This window comes from Gavia stellata, chromosome 3 (genome assembly GCF_030936135.1).
Source record: "Gavia stellata isolate bGavSte3 chromosome 3, bGavSte3.hap2, whole genome shotgun sequence".
NCBI classification, from domain to species: domain Eukaryota; kingdom Metazoa; phylum Chordata; class Aves; order Gaviiformes; family Gaviidae; genus Gavia; species Gavia stellata.
The window spans coordinates 102,489,622-102,509,135 of NC_082596.1; the positions used below are offsets into that span (position 1 = coordinate 102,489,622).

The window sequence follows — 19,514 nt, forward strand, 5'->3', positions numbered from 1 at the left end:
CTTACGAACTTCTGGTCACAATCTCTATATATCTGCAGGCCAGGTAACCCTTGTGACGCCAAGTTTGACAAATTACAAAGCAGTTTTTTCCTGCCTCTCTACACGCCATATCATAAATACTTGTGATATATGCATGCCATACACACAATTTGAATACTTTTTCTTTCGCAGATAGTTCAGTATGGCTGTGTGTGGGTAACCTAAATGTTACAAATTGTGCTTCCAAACAAACAAAAAGTAGGTTGAGTAGCCTTGTCTATTTAACTCTCCAACTTCCATGAAAGGACCTCTTCCAGGGAAGCCAAGGTAGCCAAATTAGTCTAATTTCTAGGGAGGCATAAAGAAGGAATCAGCACAAAATGTGATCAAACACCACAACTTCAGTATTCTTAATTGCTACACAAGCACAGGAGACAAAAGCATTATACAAATGCAAAAACATTACTTTTCAGATCTTCTCTTTCCTGCCTGGCTCAACAACCCATCTAATGACATCTGGCCCTCATGGCTGACCCTCCTGTCACCAGCATAAGCCTCTGTTCTGAGGGGTCTTTGCAGAAGGCCTGTGCCTTGCAAGTCTCCAGCCACTCCTTGCATCCAGTATATTTAGTCTCAGCATCCTTCCTCTGCCTTGTTGGACCATTTACAGCATCATGGCTTTCTGACAGCACCCTTTCAGGGCTGAGTAGATAAGCACTTGCACAAATTGAACAGAGAGCAGAGAGCAATATCTCTAACTAGGACTGCAAACACTCCCCACCCCTTTAGAGAGAATGAGCCAGAAGCTTCAGAGACATAGAATCCTAAGTGAGCAAGCAAAAAGGAGAGTAAGGCAGGTGCAACTAAGCTCTGGGATGCAGATCTTTTTACCAAACAAGAAGGAATGGGGGCAATAGGGGAGTGTGATGTCCTGATTCCCCTCCAGACATTTGCAGCGGCAGAAGCAGCAGCCTGGCTGACACACAGGAGGTTGCATTCTGCACAGCCTTTTATAAGTGGTTTCCTTATAAGAAAACAGCAGTGGATTAAAGACAGAAGCAAAAGGCCTATTGTTGCACTTCGGTTAACAAATGAGGGGTGTGAAAGACATCTGGGAGGAACTCCAGACGCAGAGGAACTGGGAGAAAGAATATGAATGACTCACTGGCTGAAGGAAGGAGAACTGACTGTGTTGTTTAGAGCTGAAGGCAGAAATTGTGTATAGGAGATGTTGTCTGCTCTTGGCAGTCCTGGTGGCAATAATTATTTGCTTGTTGGATGCAATTTTAACTGCACAGGATATTCAAATTAGTTAGTCCCTGGTGGGAAGGATGAAAGGATAATGGTAGACAGGTACAGAATGCAAATGTTGTTTAAAGGTACAAATCTCTGACTGCTAAGACCTTTTTTGTCATCTCAAATTTGGTGCCTGGTTTGCGGAAATGCTAAAACCAGAGGGAGCAGTAAGATTAACTATGCCAAGGTCAGAGAAGTTGCTTCAGGACACAGAGTCTTCTAGGACCCAGAGTCAGCAAGATAAATGGTCTGAACAGACAACACGTGGCAGAAGCAAGCCTCAGAGGACACCAAGCTGGAAAGTGTCCTCAATCTGACTACCCTTGCAGACCATGTTAGACTGAGGAAGACTGTTTCTCCGAGAGGCAGCAGCCTGTCGCTCTTCCAACAGCCTCTCTATTCTAACAGAAGACCATGCTCACCTTAGAAGACCTTCACAGTTTCTATCACACTATGGAGGGCAGACTTGTGTATTTTTTCTCTCCCTTCTTAGTGTTTATTGGTATTTGTTTACAAGCACTTGAAACTGATGGGTAGCTGCCACTTCAGAAATCTTAGAAAAGGCATCATTGAGCATAAATGCTACTGGAATGTTTGTGAGGCAGTATTGTCAACTGGTCCATTTTTTGTCCTGCATTGTATTATTTTGTTGCCTAAGATAGCTCAGCTTTTGAAAAGTGAGAATTTTAGCTTTTGCAAAAGTACCAAAAGGAATTTATCCTCTTTCTTTACTGAACTTGGGGTTTAATGATAATTCTCAAAAATGAGGATTTCTTACAACATACAACTGTAAGTAACAGAATGGAAATAAAAGATAACATGAAGTTAAATTTATTTTAACTCTTACAGCATTTTGAGTCCTGGTCCATGATTTTAAATATCCACAGCTGGCACTATCAACTGCATAGCTCCAGCTTGATACAAATCAGAAAGACAGGGAATACAAGGCAGGATTAAATCAATATCTGGCTGCACTTGCAAAGTATAAGGTAACTTTATATGCTTAGGTAGTTTTAGCATTAGTCCTCCTTCTCTAATAGCAGAATGCGAGGTCCCACACACCTGGAAAAAGGAAGAAAGCAGAACCAAACCATAATCAGCACTGCTGGGGCAGCAGAGATGCAGGAATCCTTCTGAGAGATGGCACACATCCTTATTGCAGTAAGCCAGGGCAACACCAAAATGCTACAGCTTGGCCTATATTTAAAACCAACAATAACAACAATAATTAAGAAAGAAACTCTCAAGAGACAAAGGTAGGATATCTGAGAGCTAAGGACAGGATTTCCACAAAAGAGCACCTGTCACCACAGCAAAGGTAGTTGCATGCAGCTGGTCTGAAGTTCTTCAAAACTTGGAACAAGTTGGCTCTAAAGTTGGAAATTGTGTGATTTAAAAGAGAAAAAAATACCTGATTGCATTCCAAAAGGGTACAAATCCCTCCCCGCCCAAAATATGACATTTTTCTCCTAACAAGTTCTGAAGTAAGTATAGTTTTGTGTCAGTAAAATACTGTTGTCATATACTAGCAGTGTTTTATTGCAGTTCAGCCTTTTGGATTCAATGCTATTCAAAGTACTGATATAGCTGTTATGCGTTTTAGTTAATACTATATTTCATGCAATAAAATTTTAACATGCAATTGTAAACAATAAAACTTCTATTTCAATCCTATCAAAATGCATTTTAGAAGATCACAAAACTTGGAAAATGTCTGCATGCTTCTGCAGAGCAGTTGGCTTCCCAGGAACAGGATCCAGATCCTTTCTGCACGTGCATCAGTGGGCTCTAAGTGTTTGTCAGTCGTTCACAGATACTCTGCATGAAGTGATGCGTGGGCACCACTTCTATAATGCAATGCACGCCGTACTCCAGGCACAAAGGGAATTTGAAATAGACACACTGCTGATCCTCACTGGGCAGTAAAACTAAAACTATGGCCTCTACATACTCTTCCTTGCCCAGACAGTCATAAGTAGACAGCATATATATGTAAGACTGAAAATGGAAGACAGGCAGGAGTTTGTGGAAAACAGAAGAAGGAGGAAATAAAATAAAAGGGTGGACCAGGACTGGCTTTAGGCAAGGAGAAAGCAGAGAGATAGCTGCATAGGCAGCAGTCTTCATAAGGCATCTAAATATTCTGAAATAAGAGCTGATCTATGAACAAGCTGTCTATTTTGTGTGTACCGAAACAGGCAGGGACTGGCTGTCATAGCACAACATGCTTCCAAAACGGCAACCTTCGCCTCCAGGTACAACCTGTTAGCTGGCCTTGCTGCCAAGGTGGAGGAGTCACTACACATAGGTTTGCAGCTACTGTACGCAGAATGTCCTCTCCCAGCAACAGGAAGTGCCACTACTCATCCCAAAGGAGTAGGTCCTTCATCTAGCAAAATTCAAACCACTTATGTCTGGCTGAGAAGTCATGGGTCAAGTCTAGGATGGAAAAAACAGCAAGGTCAGAGGGAGGGAAATGTAAAGAGTAGAGGTGAGGACAAGGGAGCATGCGGAACTCTGTCCAAATACAAGCAAGACCATAGGGAACCCAATTTTGGCATTTTTTATATCACAGCTGCTTGGCTCGGCAACTCAAGTTACTTCCTTTTTTTTTTTTTTAGCGCTCTGTAAACATAAACAGGTCATGTCCATTCACTTTCAAATTTACCATTGTATGTTTAATCAATAAAACATGTTAGAAGGAAGAACGTAAGCAAAGACGACATCAAAAATAATTTAAATGCATGTTGTGGAACCTGTAAGCTCTGCTTAGTACTCAGTCCATTAATTATTTTTTCTGTAAACTAGTTTAGTAGTTGCTTGCATATTCTTGTTGTGGATAAACAGAAAGCTTCACAAAACAGCATTGCCTAAATGAAGAAAGTTTCTTCCTTACCCTCAGATGATGAGATCCAGTATTATTTCAAGTAAGCTGCCTTTGTTATATTAATAAAGATCATTAATAGTAGAATAATAATATCAACTCCTGCTACAAAATTCACTTTCAGTGCTGTTTAATCAAGTTTTCATGAACTGTTAAAGTATATTTAATGGCACAGTGCTGGGCATTAACCTGAGCATCTTACCTTTTTTTTGGATCACCTAGAAGCTAACCAAGTCTCTAGTTCTACACCAGAGCACTTTGGGCTCTGGTAGAGTTGATAAAGGCTGTCAGCATGAGGTCTCAAATTGGTTGACAATCGGTAAGACTTGCTAATATCTTTCTCTTCGGTCTATCCATAGTATTGCAGGTGTGAAGCTGAGTACTTGCCTACTAACCAGAGATTTGTCCCCCATTATAGTACTCTCCCCAGATTTGTTTTGTGGCCCTACTGCTGCATCCTGACAACCTGTTGTCCCCTTTACCTACATTGTAACACAGTGTGTGTGTGGAGCCTGGGATTCTGTTTACCCTGTCACTCAAATACATTTCTTGCACTGGAGCTTGCCAAATAAGTGTGATTCTTCCAGGCACTGGTTGCAATTCTGTAGCAGAACAATACACAGTCCTGGCAGAGGAGTGCAGTATTTTATGGGGATGAACTTCTGGTTACTCAGCCACCCGCCTTGCCCCTTTTCCACGTTTTTGAAATTGGCATTGGATTCATTTTTCTATGTGTGTTTTCAACACTAGTCTTCTTTGCATTATTACCACTGTCCTAGACTTTCTTTAAAACAGCTGAAAACAGCAGGGTACATACTACCAGCCAAGAAGCTGATTCAACAAAGGGAGCAGCTTGAGGCGCTTACCTGCTGAGATCACAAGCATGGCAGTGCCACACTGTCCTGGTACGCCTTTGTAAAATACATTTTGCAAGAGCTTCAGTGGAGTCCTCGCAGGCTGCTTTATATTGCTGGGGGAAGTGGGGGAAAATCCTCTGCTGTCAGCCAACCATTTGGTTTGCTGCCTCCTCAATATGGAACTTTACTCCTCACCAGCACAACGTATTGGACAAACTCTGTAATTCCCCATGCAAAAGGAGTTCTATCGTGCTTGCCTCTGCAGAAGAAAGAGAGGCACAGGGACATGGAGGCTGTTATACGTCCTCCACTGTTGAGAATGTACTGGATAAAACACAGACTGGTGAATTTGGAAGGCCAAGGGCAAAACCAAAAATTGGTTTAGGGAGCCATAGGCACACAATCTTTGGGACGTCCTGCTGGACTTGGGAAAGGACTTTCCTGTCTTTTCTGTAGGGCTACAAGCCTCACTGCCAAATCCAGAGGAAGCTGTATAAGAAATCAGCCAGGCTTAGACACCTATTGTTTTACTGACAAAGTGCTTTTGTGTAAAATATTAAGCTATTAAGGGTCCTTCCCTCTTCTGAGAGCAAGTAGCGCTTATGTAAGGTGTATGCATAGTTAAAATACCTCAGATGATGAAAGGCTATTCAAACAGCAGTAAATTCATCCGAGAAATTAAAGAAAACTCAAGACTGATCAATGAAGGCACAGTTCTAGAAAAGACTAAATTCACTTCTGATTTGACAGAGCATCTCATCACCACTTTGTTACACCTTTAACTCATTTTGTTAAGAGAAGTAGTGAACTTTTCTAAAGTTTCTTTGAAGGACTTGATCAAGTAAGCTCCCAGCTCATTGTTTGTCTCCTGAACAGCTGCATCATAACTGCCAAAGAGTGGAGTTGAAGCCTTCACATCCTCCCTATTTCCTTGGAGTAAAATGAGGTTAAGCTCCTCTGCTACACTTTCATATTTTTGGTGATCAAATCTGCAGAGACTGGCATCATCGATCGGGTAGGTGATGCCAATAGGGTAGCAGTCCCTTGGAACTGGGAACTCCACGTTTTTCAGCATTGGCAATTCACAGAGAAATGTGAAAAGGTGTTTAAGTGCGTGGGATGACAGTGGGTTTCCAAGAAACTTAAACTCCTGTAGTTTCTGACAAGGGCTTAAACCTAAAATCAACATGTTGATATGAGTGTCTTGGATGTTACAGTCCTCCAAGGTAAGACTCCTGAGCACTGAAGAGGAATGGCTGAGAAGCTTAAAGAATATTGATGGGTAAAGGTCAGGTATATTGTGCCCACTCAGGTCCAGAGCTTCTAAGTGATTAGCATGGAAGCTGTTGGCTAAATAGGCCATATCAGCATGGTTCAATGAGCAGTTAGAAACATCCAGCATCTTCAGTGGAGTTTTTAGTGGGCTGCAGAATTAAAGAGAAAAAAAGTTTTATGGCATGAAACATTGAAAAGCTACATTTACAAAATTTCATTCAACTATCCACCTTATGAATGCAGCTGTCTGCCACATTCACTATTTTTTCTAACCTTTTGAGAAACAGAAGCATGTGCCAACAATGACAAGTGTATTTTCCTCCTGAAATCAGTTCCATGAATTAGCTCCTACTTTACATGACTCCAGCTGTGTTGTTTTAATGGGGATTAATTCAGTAACATTCTATGTGTCTATTTTGTAACTAGTTATATGTTGTCAGGTGTCTATTGTTGAATTAATAGAAAATAATTACTACCATAAAAGCAGTGGTGCTGCTTCTTATAGACAGCTGTTATAATTCCAGAGATTTAGGTCAAATGATCTAAATAAGGATCATTCCTTAATCCTTCCTTCTAAGGAAGGATTCATTCCAAGATGAAAGCCAATTGGTATTCTAACAAGACATCTGCTTTTGTTTCTAGCTTTGTTTCTACTATGTTTTTAAATGCCCAAGAGGTTTACACATTGTATTGTTCTGGAGTTGCAAAGAGACCTTCTGATGAAGAAGAGCGTTGGAAGAAGTGTACCTGAGATTATGTGCAAATATTCTAGTTGAATATAAAACAGTTCTGACAGATGAAAATCAAGAGATCCCTCTCATACATGATAAATCTTAGTGAGATTTCTGCCACAGACCTCAGCTGGATCAAGGTTAGAAACCTGTAATTTATTTCTATCAATATAAGTAGTGTGCCGTTCACAACTTTTAAATGAAATTACTTCTTTGTACAGGAGGAATTTTAGACCAAGGTGATTTGTCTCGATGAAACTTTTGTCTGCCTTTTTTTTAGATGATCTGAAAAGCACACAGTTAACTTGTTTTCTGTTCAAATATGAACACTGTTCCCTGGAAGCTTGTTATCTTTTTGAGAATTGCCTGTTTTTCCCAGGAATTCATCATGAATATTCATATATTAACTTAATTTGCAGTACAGAAAAGCATCAGATCTCTCTTGTCTTGAGATCGACAGACACAACAAGCAACTCAAATCGAAGTCTCCTATCCCTCTGCCCATCTAAAAATACAGTATCTGTAGAATCTTAGTATATTTGCTGCCTGTTTTTTAGAGGACAAAAAATCACTAGAGACCCTGAAAAGTACTTGGAATATGACTCAGGTCTTGCACCGAAAGTCAGCCCAAGCTGATTGAGATACAATCTCAAGAATGTGGCAAATCAAAAATGTCTGGGTGACCCCTCTCTTATGTGGTAGCCAAAAGTATATTCTCATCATACTCATCAGATGGGCTCTGGAAGTCAGTTCTTCTAACTGTATTAGATACACACTGGCTTCCAGTTCTTCCCAACAAATACTGTTTTCTAGCTTACTGCTGCCCCTTCTCACACACCCCCTGAGATATACTCACTTCCCTTATTCTCAGAGACTCTCAGCTTGCCGATGGCAAAAAGGGCTGTTCTTTACAGTTTGACTGAAAGCAGGATGACCAAATTACCTGAGCAGTTTCTGTATTCTTCCTGTGAGTATAGAAAATGACATACTCAGCTCGGTCAGCTGCGTCATTTCACCCATCTTTTCTCCAATGTTAGTAAGCATCCGTTCATCTGTAGCTGTGAACCTCCGCACATTAAATGTTCGTGCTGGCAAGGTCAAGGACATCAGTAGAGGGAAGTGGATGCTGTTGAAGAGTATTTCCAAGTGTTCCATTTCCAAGCGAACATTGTGAACTATTTCCAGTTTGCGCAACAAAGAGGGATCAGCGAGCTTTATGATATAGAAGAATTTCTGCAAAGCCAGGTTGTCAGATCTGAATGCCACACAGCAGATCTTCAGTGGACAATAGCATTTCTTCAGCAGGGCCTGCACTACCAGCTCATAGTTCCGCTCTGTAACAAACAAGTCAATTAGCACATCGATACTGATTTCAAAGGTACCTGGATTGCACTGTGTTTGTTGCAGGCAAGCCAGCAGTTCTAAACAAAGCTTAGACAGCAGCTGTGTCCTGGCCCACCTGCCCATTGTCTTCTTACACTCACAAAACTGAACTTCAACATCTTTTATACCTGTCAGGTCGACCACTTTCAACCTTTTCATGTAGGGAGAAGGATGATTCAGCACGTAGTCTCTCAGCCCTGTCAGACAGCTTTCCAAGCACACTGAGCATGTTCTGTCGCTCAGGTCTTCCTGGTAGTCCACAGTAGTTCCCAAAAGTTTTCCCATGTTAAAGTCCACAAGTGGCCAGTTCTCTACCAAGTCATGAATCACTTCCCCTCGCTCCAATAAATAGCTGGCTTTAAAAAGAAGAGGAAAAAGATTATGGGCAACACCACCGAGACTCTTCCTGGCAAACTCTGCGTTTGACACGAATGCTTCAGCACTAATGAATCGGAGAGACTTCATTGTTGCTCTGGACTCCTTGCCGTCACAGAGAGTGACTTCTGCATTTAACTAAAGATCCCAGTTGCTTATCACCTTCTATTTTTATCTGCAGCTGCTGTTTGCTGCTAACGGAAGCCTTGCTGGGAAGGCAGAATGAACAGTCACATGCTGATCCTCTGCTTTCTATTTTGGAGCTATACTGTGATTCTGCAGTAATTAACTCTGAGATCTTTAGTCAGAGAGCATTTATTCATTTAAACCTTCATATTTATAATAAAGCTAACTCAGCTAAGTACAGACCACTGCCTAGCAGGTACAGTAAGATCAGGGCAGCACACATACATGAGAATATTTCTGTATCATTCCTATGCCATACAAAAAGGCATTCAGGGTTCCAACTTAAACACATAACATGATCTGTATTCCACTTTCTTCCATGAAACATGATATGCTGGGGATTCATATGCTGATTTCAATGGGGAAGTTTTCTCAGTTAGTATAGGGCTTCTTTTAAAAACTTATAGCCATAAGGAAAGACTGAGGTGCCACAGTCATTGAGCTACACAATGTCTCTCCATTTTGCCCTTCCTATCAGCAAGGAATAGTTAAATACAGTGGCTCCAGTGGAAAAGACAAAAGCCTCTAGAAAAGCTCAGAGCCTTGGTGACCAGGACACTTGCCTGTGATAGGAGACTGAGGGTTAAGTACAAGACAAGCTGAATGAGACAGAGCACAGAGTTAAAACTTTCTCATAACTTCCCAGGCAAGCATCCTATTGCTGTTGCTTTGAGCAACAGATGGTCTTTTTATTCCTGTTATTTGAGAAGTCATTGATTCATTGTGATACAGAATGGGAAAACATTCGAAATTATTATCTTTTCAGGCCAGGAGAAAAACCTCTTTTGCCCAGCTGTCACAAAAACAGAGACGATGTTTCTTTCTTTCAACCTGGCACTTGCCTGACAGGGGAAGCAACGTTGGATACCTCCCTTACAGTGTCCTCTCATGTCTTTTGCTGAGCAACCAGTAGGACAGAGAATGAGTATAGCTTGAAGTCACTAAGTCACTTGGAACATTTATATTTGTTGTTTTTTTTTCTTGGAGGGGGGTGCTTTGCATTTGAGTTGTGGGGCTTTTTGCTATAAATTCGGAATTTCATTATATCTATTGTATTATCCTCTTCTAGCTATTGACTGAACATTGACTGCAAGACAATCCTGTAAACATCTTTCTTTTTCCCTCTGTCATTTAGAAAACCCTCAAATCAATAACATTAAACAGTTTCTAAGTGCCTACACCCCCAACTCATATCCTCCATTCCTTCTGTTCCTCCAGGCCATTCTCTTGTTCACCTTCCATCCTCTGCAGATTACCTCTACCTCTTCTGTTCTGCACCTCCCATTTCTCCAGTGTCATTTGTACAAAGGTTTCTGAGATAATCTGCCTGGCTGGCAAAACTGACTGTGTCTTGAGATGCCCTTGTTCAAATCCAGAAAAGGTCCTGGCAGATTTATTGACTTGAGTTCCATGTGCCCCACCGTATTGTTGGAAATGGTCAATATGGAACAATAAACTCCTGCTGAGAAATGCTTCAGGATCTCACAATACCATGCTGAGTTGAAAAAGTTGCACATGATAATACCAAATGTAACATGGAAAAAATTATTAAATTTACTGTTTCTTTTAAAACAATTATAAAAAAGATTTAAAGGAAAGAGTCAAAGTGTTCCCCAGCAAATAAGCAATAACTTTTTCATATGTAGAAGTGGCTACAAAGACTTATTTCAGATTTTTTACCTCTATAAATGTTGCTCTAGTCTAATAAAAATCTAGGACATTACTAGAGCAGTTCATCTTAGAACTTTTGGACCATTGGTCCAAATGTACTAGGTAAGCAGATAAAAAGCTGTGTATATACCTTAATAACTAGCTGTTTAAATTTTGAAAGGCAATAAAACTGTACTGACAGAAGTTTCAAGGAATTTGTACATTTTTCTTGTCATAAAGGGATCAGTTGTACGTTGTATTTAATGATAAAATAGCTGTTTTTCAAATTACCTTGAAGAAGGCTACCACTGAGAACCTCAGAACTGTCATCTTGATGTATGAAGAAACTAATTCTTACTGAAGTGGATCCAACATGGAGGAAAGTTCTATTAAGAATTTCACTTTTATAATCCATTACAGGATAGATACATCTATCAGCAGCTACGGAAGCACGCCTGGGTCAGATCAAAATGAGATGGGGCAGGGGAGAATACAAGTAATCCATTATTTTTGCACAGATCTTGCCAGTTTATACTGTTTACATTCAACATTTATTGGCATAGTCATGTAAAAACAGAATTCAGGTTTGCAAAGATGCAGCTCTGGCATAACTAAGGGAAAAGAACAGAGAGGACTGATTTATTAAGCAATGAAAGTTAAGCGAAGAAAGGATATCGTGGTTTAACCCCAGTCGGCAACTAAGCACCACACAGCCGCTCACTCACTCCCCCCCCAGGTGGGATGGGGGAGAGAATTGGAAGAGTAAAAGTGAGAAAACTCGTGGGTTGAGATAAAGACAGTTTTATAGGTAAAGCAAAAGCCGCGCAGGCAAGCAAAGCAAAACGAGGAATTCATTCACCACTTCCCATCGGCAGGCAGGTGTTCAGTCATCCCCAAGAAAGCAGGGCTCCATCATGCATAGCGGTTACTTGGGAAGGCAAATGCCATCACTCCGAATGTCCCCCTCCTTCCTTCTTCTTCCTCCAGCTTTATATGCTGGGCATGATGTCATATGGTATGGAATATCCCTTTGGATATTTGGGGTCAGCTGTCCCAGCTGTGTCCCCTCCCAACTTCTTGTGCACCCCCAGCCTACTCGCTTGTGGGGCGGTGTGAGGAGCAGAAAAGACCTTGACTCTGTGTAAGCCCTGCTCAGCAGTCACTAAAATATCCCTGCTTTATCAACACTGTTTCCAGCACAAATCCAAAACACAGCCCCATACTAGCTACTATGAAGAAAATTAACTCTACCCCAGCCAAAACCGGCACAAAAGGAATATAAAACTATGTGACAACACAATGAACAAAGTTCCTTCTAAATTCAGAAGATGCTGAGAAGATTGCTTTGTAGAGAATGTAGGGATGACAGATCTAATTATTTTTGTGGAATTTCTCAGTCCAAAAATAATCTGTCACTATAAACATCTGGAAATTTTTTTTTACAATCTTCATCTGTATTCTATTTGAGGTGTTACAGAAATGGCAATCAAAATGCATCTAAAAAATTACAGAGATTGCTCACTTGTTAAGAAGGCATCTTTCATATAAGATTTTTTGTTTCTCAGGAAGGTAGAGTTCCGATAGTTATGTTGAGCAAAATGGTGTGACAATGTTTTAAAATTCCCACAGAAACTGTCAATCCAGGAGACTCCTGGAGTGCACTGAGAACTTCTTAAGCCAGGTAATAGACAGCCCTACCAGAAAGGATGAGTTACTGGACCTGTTGGTCACCAACGCAAGTGAGCTAATCAGAGACGTCAAGATTAGAGGCAGCCTGGGCTGCAGTGATCATGCACTGGTGGATGTGTTCCATAGGGCACAAGAGCTCTCGATCCCCAGGTGTAAGAAATCAGGAAAGGAAAGCAAGAGACTGGCGTGGCTGAGTCAAGAGCTACTCGTCAAACTAAAGAGCAAGAAGGAAATGCACAGGCAGTGGAAGCAGGGACAGGTATCCTGGGAAGAGTATAGGGATGCTGCCCGGTTCTATAGGGATGGGGTCAGGAACGCCAAGGCGCAGCTGGAGATGAGCTTGGCAAGGGTTGCAAAGAATAATAAGGGCTTCCATAGGTATGTCAGCCAGAAAAGGAAGGTCAAAGAAAGTGTGCTCCCCTGATGGCAATCTCTCTTCCCACGCCTCCCGAGTGGATGGACCTCGAGGCAGGGACTGGGGGAGCAAAGTCACTCCCACTGTAAGAGAAGATCAGGTTCAAGACCACCTGTGGAACCGGAACATACATAAGTCTATGGGACCTGAGAAGGTGCATCCCAGAGGCCTGAGGGAATTGGCTGATATAGTTGCCAAGCCACTCTCCATGATATTTGAAAAGTCATGGCAGTCAGGTGAAGTCCCTGGTGACTGGAAAAAGGGAAATATCGCACCCATTTTTAAAAAGGGTAGAAAGGAGGACCCTGGGAACTACCGACATGTCAGCCTCACCTCTGTGCCTGGCAAGATCATGGAACAGATCCTCCTAGAAGCTATGCTAAGGCACATGGAGGGCAGGGAGGTGATTCGAGACAGCCAGCATGGCTTCACCAAGGGCAAGTTTTGCCTGACCAACCTAGTGGCCTTCTTCGATAGATTGACTACATCGGTGGACAAGAGAAGATTTACAGATGTCATCTACCTGGACTCCTGTAAGGCCTTTGACATGGTCCCCCACAAAATCCTTCTCTCTAAATCAGAGTGATATGGACTTGATGGATGGACTGTTCAGTGGCTAAGGAATTGGCTGGATGGTCACATCCAGAGAGTAGTGGTCAACGGCTCAATGTCCAGATGGAGATCAGTGATGAGTGGTGTCCCTCAGGGGTCTGTACTGGGACCAGTATTGTTTAATATCTTCATCAATGACATAGACAGTGGGATCAAGTGCACCCTCAGCAAGTTTGCAGATAACACCAAGCTGAGTGGTGCAGTTGACACACCTGAGGGACAGGATGCCATTCAGGGGCATCTGGACAAGCTTGAGAAGTGGCCCCATGTGAACGTCATGAGGTTCAACAAGGCCAAGTGCAAAGTCCGGCACCTGGGTCAGGGCAACCCCCAGTATCAGTACAGGCTGGGGGATGAAGGGCTAGGGAACAGCCTTGCAGAGAAGGATTTGGGGGTACTGGTGGACAAAAAATTGGGCATGAGCCGGCAACGTGTGCTCACAGCCCAGAAAGCCAACCGTATCCTGGGCTGCATCAAAAGAAGCGTGGCCAGCACGTGGAGGGAGGTGATTCTGCCCCTCTACCCTGCTCTGATGAGGCCCCACCTGCAGTGGTGTGTCCAGCTCTGCGGTCCTCAGCACAGGAAAGACATGGACCTGTTGGAGCGGGTCCAGAAGAGGGACACGAAAATTATCAGAGGGCTGGAACACCTCTCCTATGAGGAAAGGCTGAGATGGTTCAGATTGTTCAGCCTGGAGAAGAGAAGGCTCCGGGGAGACACTATTGCGGCCTTTCAGTACCTAAAGGGGCCTTATAAGAAAGACGGGGACAGACTTTTTAGCTGGGCCTGTTGCGATAGGACAAGGGGTAATGGTTTTAAACTAAAAGAGGGTAGACTGAGACTGGACGTAAGGAAGAAATCTTTCATGATGAGGGTGGTGAAACCCCAGCACAGATTGCCCAGAGAGGTGGGACATGTCCCATCCCTCAAAACATTCAAGGTCAGGCTGGACGGGTCTCTGAGCAATGTGACCTAGTTGAAGATGTCCCTGCTCATTGCAGGGGGGGGTTGGACTGATGACCTTCAAAGGTCCCTTCCAACCCAAACTATTCTGTGATTCTATGAAACACTATTTTAAAATTGTTTCATCCAAATATATAATTTTTTTTGGCAAAAATTTATATTTTGGGTGAGGATATTTTCCAGTATAATTTAGGTTTTTTAATGCTTTACGAACAGTTTAAGCCTGAAGTGATCAATAAATTTTTCTGTCTATGCAAGAAAATTCCATGTAGACCCTCTCTCAGCAAGCTACTATCTTTGCACAAAAACATGGTTGTGTTTGTAGCCCTCCCTACATGAAATACAGCCTGAAGTTGTACTTGTTGGTTCCCACGGTCAGAAAGATGGAGACAGCTCATGCCTCATTCCCTGAAAACTACCACAATGGAACAGCTCGTTATGATGCTACCTATAGGTAACTCAGAGGTGACAAAGGTTGCTAATGAGCATGGGAAGCAGGAGAGTTAAGAGATCAGTGGTAGAGGTTTTATTTGCCCCACAGTGACAGACTAATACCCATGCGGCCAATTCAGCCTTCCACACACCCAGAGATTCTGGCAACCTTCCATAGCTTGAACAATCTGATCCAGTCCAAAAGGGTATTAAGTCAGAAGTGCATTTGCACATTTTCTGTTTGATTATCACATTGGTACAAACATCATTGTTTAAAATTAAGTACTTGAAACATCTGTCTGTACATATCTAATACACACGAATCACAAAACACAGGTAAAAATACATTGCTCTGCTTTATGTCAGAGAATAGATTTAATCTGTCATACTACATCATTTCATATTCTGATAAGCAGCTCCCAAAGTGAGCTGCTGCATGAAAGTGACAGTGGTTTGAGAAATACTGAACATTCAAGTGAAATAAGAAAACAACTTACCAGAAGGAGGTACACATCAGCTTTCCACCAGACTACCCTTACAAAACATGTTACGGAGGTGATGCAAGGTCAAAAAGATTTCTAATATTGTTAAAGCACGCAATCCAGCTTTAAGAAATTCACCCATGCCCCAATTTAATTGGCTATTCTAAAACTAACATGGCAACAAGTAGAGTTTTCATTTTTATTATTTTCCCTTGATCATTCTAGTACTGAAGAGAAAAAAAACCTGTTAGTTACTCATTTATGCCTGTCAGTCAAACAACTGTTGAGATATCTAATACATGAGAGGTTTTGTTCTGATGTAAAAGGGAATTTTATTTAAAACCAACCTTACTGCTTAGTGGGAATGGCCTGACCACACTAATCCATAAAAAAAGCTCACAAGAATGTTTTTTTGGCACAGGAATTAATCAATATAACATTCTCTTTGCTCATGGAGTAGTTAGAAAAAGCATTTCTAAGCACTCTCTTCCTCTTAACCACAGTATTGATGTTCTTGTGTGTCACACAAGGACTGTCATTAGTGCTTCAGAACAGCAATTTTCTTGATGAGGAAATTTCCCAATTTCCACAAAGGTGCTTCTTTGACAAAGTAGGACAAGCAGAGCTATAGCAACACATCAGCCGTAAAGCAGGAGCACTTTAAGGAAACACATTAACCTCAGTATGTATAAAAGTTGAAGCCAACCTCAGCACTAACACCATTCCAAACCTGCAAGACTGCTGTGAACTAAAACAGACAATGTATGCTGGAATGTCTTGGAGGCAGTGCTCTTGGTTTCCCAGCCGGCTGGCTAGTAAAGTTAATATGGGTCATTGCTGATGACTGGGATGAAGAAGGATAAAGCAAAGCAATCTCTGGGTATGGGCTGTGTAGAGGAATACTGAAGATTGTTGGCCTTGGATCCATGTTGGCTAGCATGTTAGCCTTGGTCTAATCCAAAATGAAGAGCTCTAGTCCCTTTTCTGTATGAAACAGCTCCACATATATTCCTAATGAAAAACAAATACCAGCTGGGAATAGTAGTGCTATTCTACCTGCATATTTGACTAATAAAGAGAATCTGGTTTAACACTGTGCCTTCCTATCTCCTTCTATCTCCTTATAAAATACCATTACTTTTAGTAACAGTAATATTTCCTTCTACTTTGCCTACTTCCTTGAATGAATTTGCAGACTTCCGTCACATTTGTATACATGCAAATATATGCATCTATGCAGTGAATGCAGTGCACTCAGCTATTCTGAAATTCCAAAAGTGATTTTAACAGTATTATATTTCTCTCTATTTAGCTGGACACGTACGCAGAAGTGCTGGTAATGCACAGCTGTATCCAACTGTAGTTAGATGTCAGATGTCAATTTTGTTGGTAAATTCATGCGCTTGCAGGATCCAGAAGTCATGTAATATCCTTATATCATACACTTTATTTATCCTCACAGAATTATGCAAACATCGGGGGATCAAACACTATGGGGATCTTGCTGCCACTGCTCCTTTGAGAAAACAGGGATTTTTAATATAGGTTAAATAGGCCTGCATCTTACTTTAGAATTCACGTATAAGGGAATTAATTTCTCTGACTGACTAGCACTCATTTAGCAGCATGCAACCTTTGACCTCCAGTTTGCATCAGCATTACAATATATTGTTAAAAATACCGGTACTCCTCTCTAACATTGAACTTGCAGTGTTTGTTGTGCCTGATTAACTAAGACTCTCTTTGTAACTAAATGATATTCAGCCTCTGCCTCTTTTGGGTGCATATCCCATTGGACAGGGTTCCATTTTGCTCTCTGTTATAACTGTAAATGTATTAGTGTTCAAGAGAGATAGTCTTTATTTGCATACAAATGTTATTTGAATGTCACAAGTAGCTCTACAGACAGAAATGCCCTGTCTCAAGTTCCAGTTTCTAGGAGGAGCTGGTGTAACAGCAAACAAACACTGCAGTGATGTCTTTCTGATGACAGCCTGTAACAGGTGTCCAGAAGAGACTGTCCATTTGATATTCAGGGCTTTTAGCTGATGTTCTGGGTGTTCATACTCTCCCGTGTATTCATGTCTTTTGCATCTGGACACTCTTTCACGAAGCCTTCAGATCTGGAACCTCTGTCTGAAAGAACAGAGCGCAGGGCTAACAATTTCGTTTCAGCCAGGAGATACGCTATCTCAAAAGCTGTGCTGAATTACAGGAATGAATCATGTCAATACTGATTGTAATTCTATCATCTCAACTGTTTAAACCAAACTCATGAGGCCAGACTCTACCATCCTCACACTGGGCTTGGACTTCTGTCATGAGAAGTCTTAGTGAAAGATGTATATCACCATTCCCAGAAAAAAGCAGCACAGCATGGTAGAACAGAGCCAATAGTATAACTTAAAGATAAATGTTGGCACTCATGTAATGAATTACACCATGAGTTAATGTGGGATAGAATCTGTTTTGTTACTCAAGCAAGTCATTCAGCAAAGACATAAATGAAGGCAGAAATTTAAATCAGTGAATTGCTTCAAGTAAATTCAGTTAGTTACAAAAATAAATCATTTGACAACTGTGTTTGTTGGACTAATATTTCTAGTTTCTCCAAAACTAATTCTAAAAGATGGGTTTTTAAATGCATCAACCACAGAAGTGTAAAATAACACTGTATGGGGTAAGATGCTAAAAGCCAAAGCCTACTGTACTTACACCCAGTTATGTCACCCTTGCAACACAAAGTAAAATGCAACACAAAGCAAAACACGGCAGTTTTGCAACACAAAAGAAATCAAAATACTTCAGGTAGGCAACTGATAGTTTAATTTAGTTACTCATCCCATGGATAGTAGTTTGACATCCACAGGACCTGGCTCTTCAAGAGACCTCAGCAGTTCAATATTGCCATTTTTCTAAGATGACAAATATATGCAAAATAAAAATTGACTGGCTTTTTGCCAGTAACAGTACTTACAGGTGTAACATACTGCCTATTGTACTTTGATATGTGGTTCCTCTCAGGGAGAAGAGGACATGTGTGCTGCGAGGAATATTTGGAACTAGCACTTGAAATGCCTTCATTCAAAAATGTCTCTGTAGTAAGCTGCGACAACTCGGAACAGGCAGCAATACTAAAACCACTCACACTTTCACCTGAAGTGCACTGAGATGACTCCAAACTCTTTGTGACTATGAACAGGAATAAGAGCACACAAAAAGTGAAAAGCACTGTAAACCAGCATGAACTCCAACAACACAACAGAAGAAAGTAAACACCTGCTTTCCAAAATCTTAAGACCATTTTTGTCCCAAACTGAACATAAACCTCCAAAGACGATGTAACTGAACGTTAGTAACATAAAAGACAATGCCTCTGGACTCACAGTATTTACCTATCTGACACCACAGTACATTGACAAAATATTGTCGTTACAGTGCATGTATCCAAAGAAGAGCAATGAAGTTGGTGAAGGGTCTAGAGAACAAGTCCTGTGAGGAGCGGCTGAGGCATCTGGGGTTGTTTAGTCTGGAGACAAGGAGGCACAGGGGAGACCTTATTGCCCTCTACAGCTACCTGAAAGGAGGTTGTAGGGGGGTGGGTGTTGGTCTCTTTTCCCAAGTAACAAGTGATAGGACAAGAAGAAACAGCCTCAAGTTGCACCAGGGGAGGTTTGGATTGGATATTAGGAAAAATTTCTTCACTTAAAGGGTTATCAAGCATTGGAACAGGCTGCCCAAGGAAGTGGTTGAGTCACCACCCCTGGAGGTATTCAAAAGACATGTAGATGTGGCACGTAGGGACGTGGTTTAGTGGTGGACTTGGCAGTGTTAGGTTTACAGTTGGACTCTATGATCTTAAAGGTCTATTCCAACCTAAATGATTCTATGATTCTACATACTGCTAAAGCCAAGAATAGAAAGAATGTGCTGCTTGGAAGCAGCAGAAACATAGTGCCTCAATAGTGACACAAGGATCTGCCCCTATCTGAGCAAGAGTGATGCATTTAGAGTGCATTGGGAGTTGCTACTAATACATGATATATAGTTCATTTGAGCAATGATACAACTTTAAGTCAGAAATTACAATTCATTGATATTTAGCTGTGCTACCGAACATCTGTAAATGTGTCCCTTAAGAATCCGAACCACTGACCATGTGAAAAATACCCTCTTCAGCCAATCTACTTACTTATTGAAGACTGACTTCCTGTTTCTTGCTCCAGTTCATCTTCCTCAATGAAGGTGCTAATATCTTATGACCAGTGGTAGAAGGGTAGTCCTAAGAACCCTGAACATGATGGG

At 41.5% G+C, this 19,514-nt stretch overlaps 1 protein-coding gene across 1 annotated transcript; it reads right to left on the minus strand.

Moving 5' to 3' along the window:
* Window positions 1-2,826: 2,826 nt before the first annotated feature.
* LRRC14B (leucine rich repeat containing 14B) lies at window positions 2,827-8,870 on the minus strand. Its single transcript, XM_009813549.2, has 2 exons — window positions 7,966-8,870; window positions 2,827-6,440 (listed from the first exon to the last, which is right to left on the minus strand). The coding sequence occupies exons 1-2, from the start codon at window positions 8,868-8,870 to the stop codon at window positions 5,795-5,797; spliced, it is 1,551 nt and encodes a 516-aa protein (XP_009811851.2). The 3' UTR covers window positions 2,827-5,794.
* Between the last annotated feature and the right edge of the window lie 10,644 nt (window positions 8,871-19,514).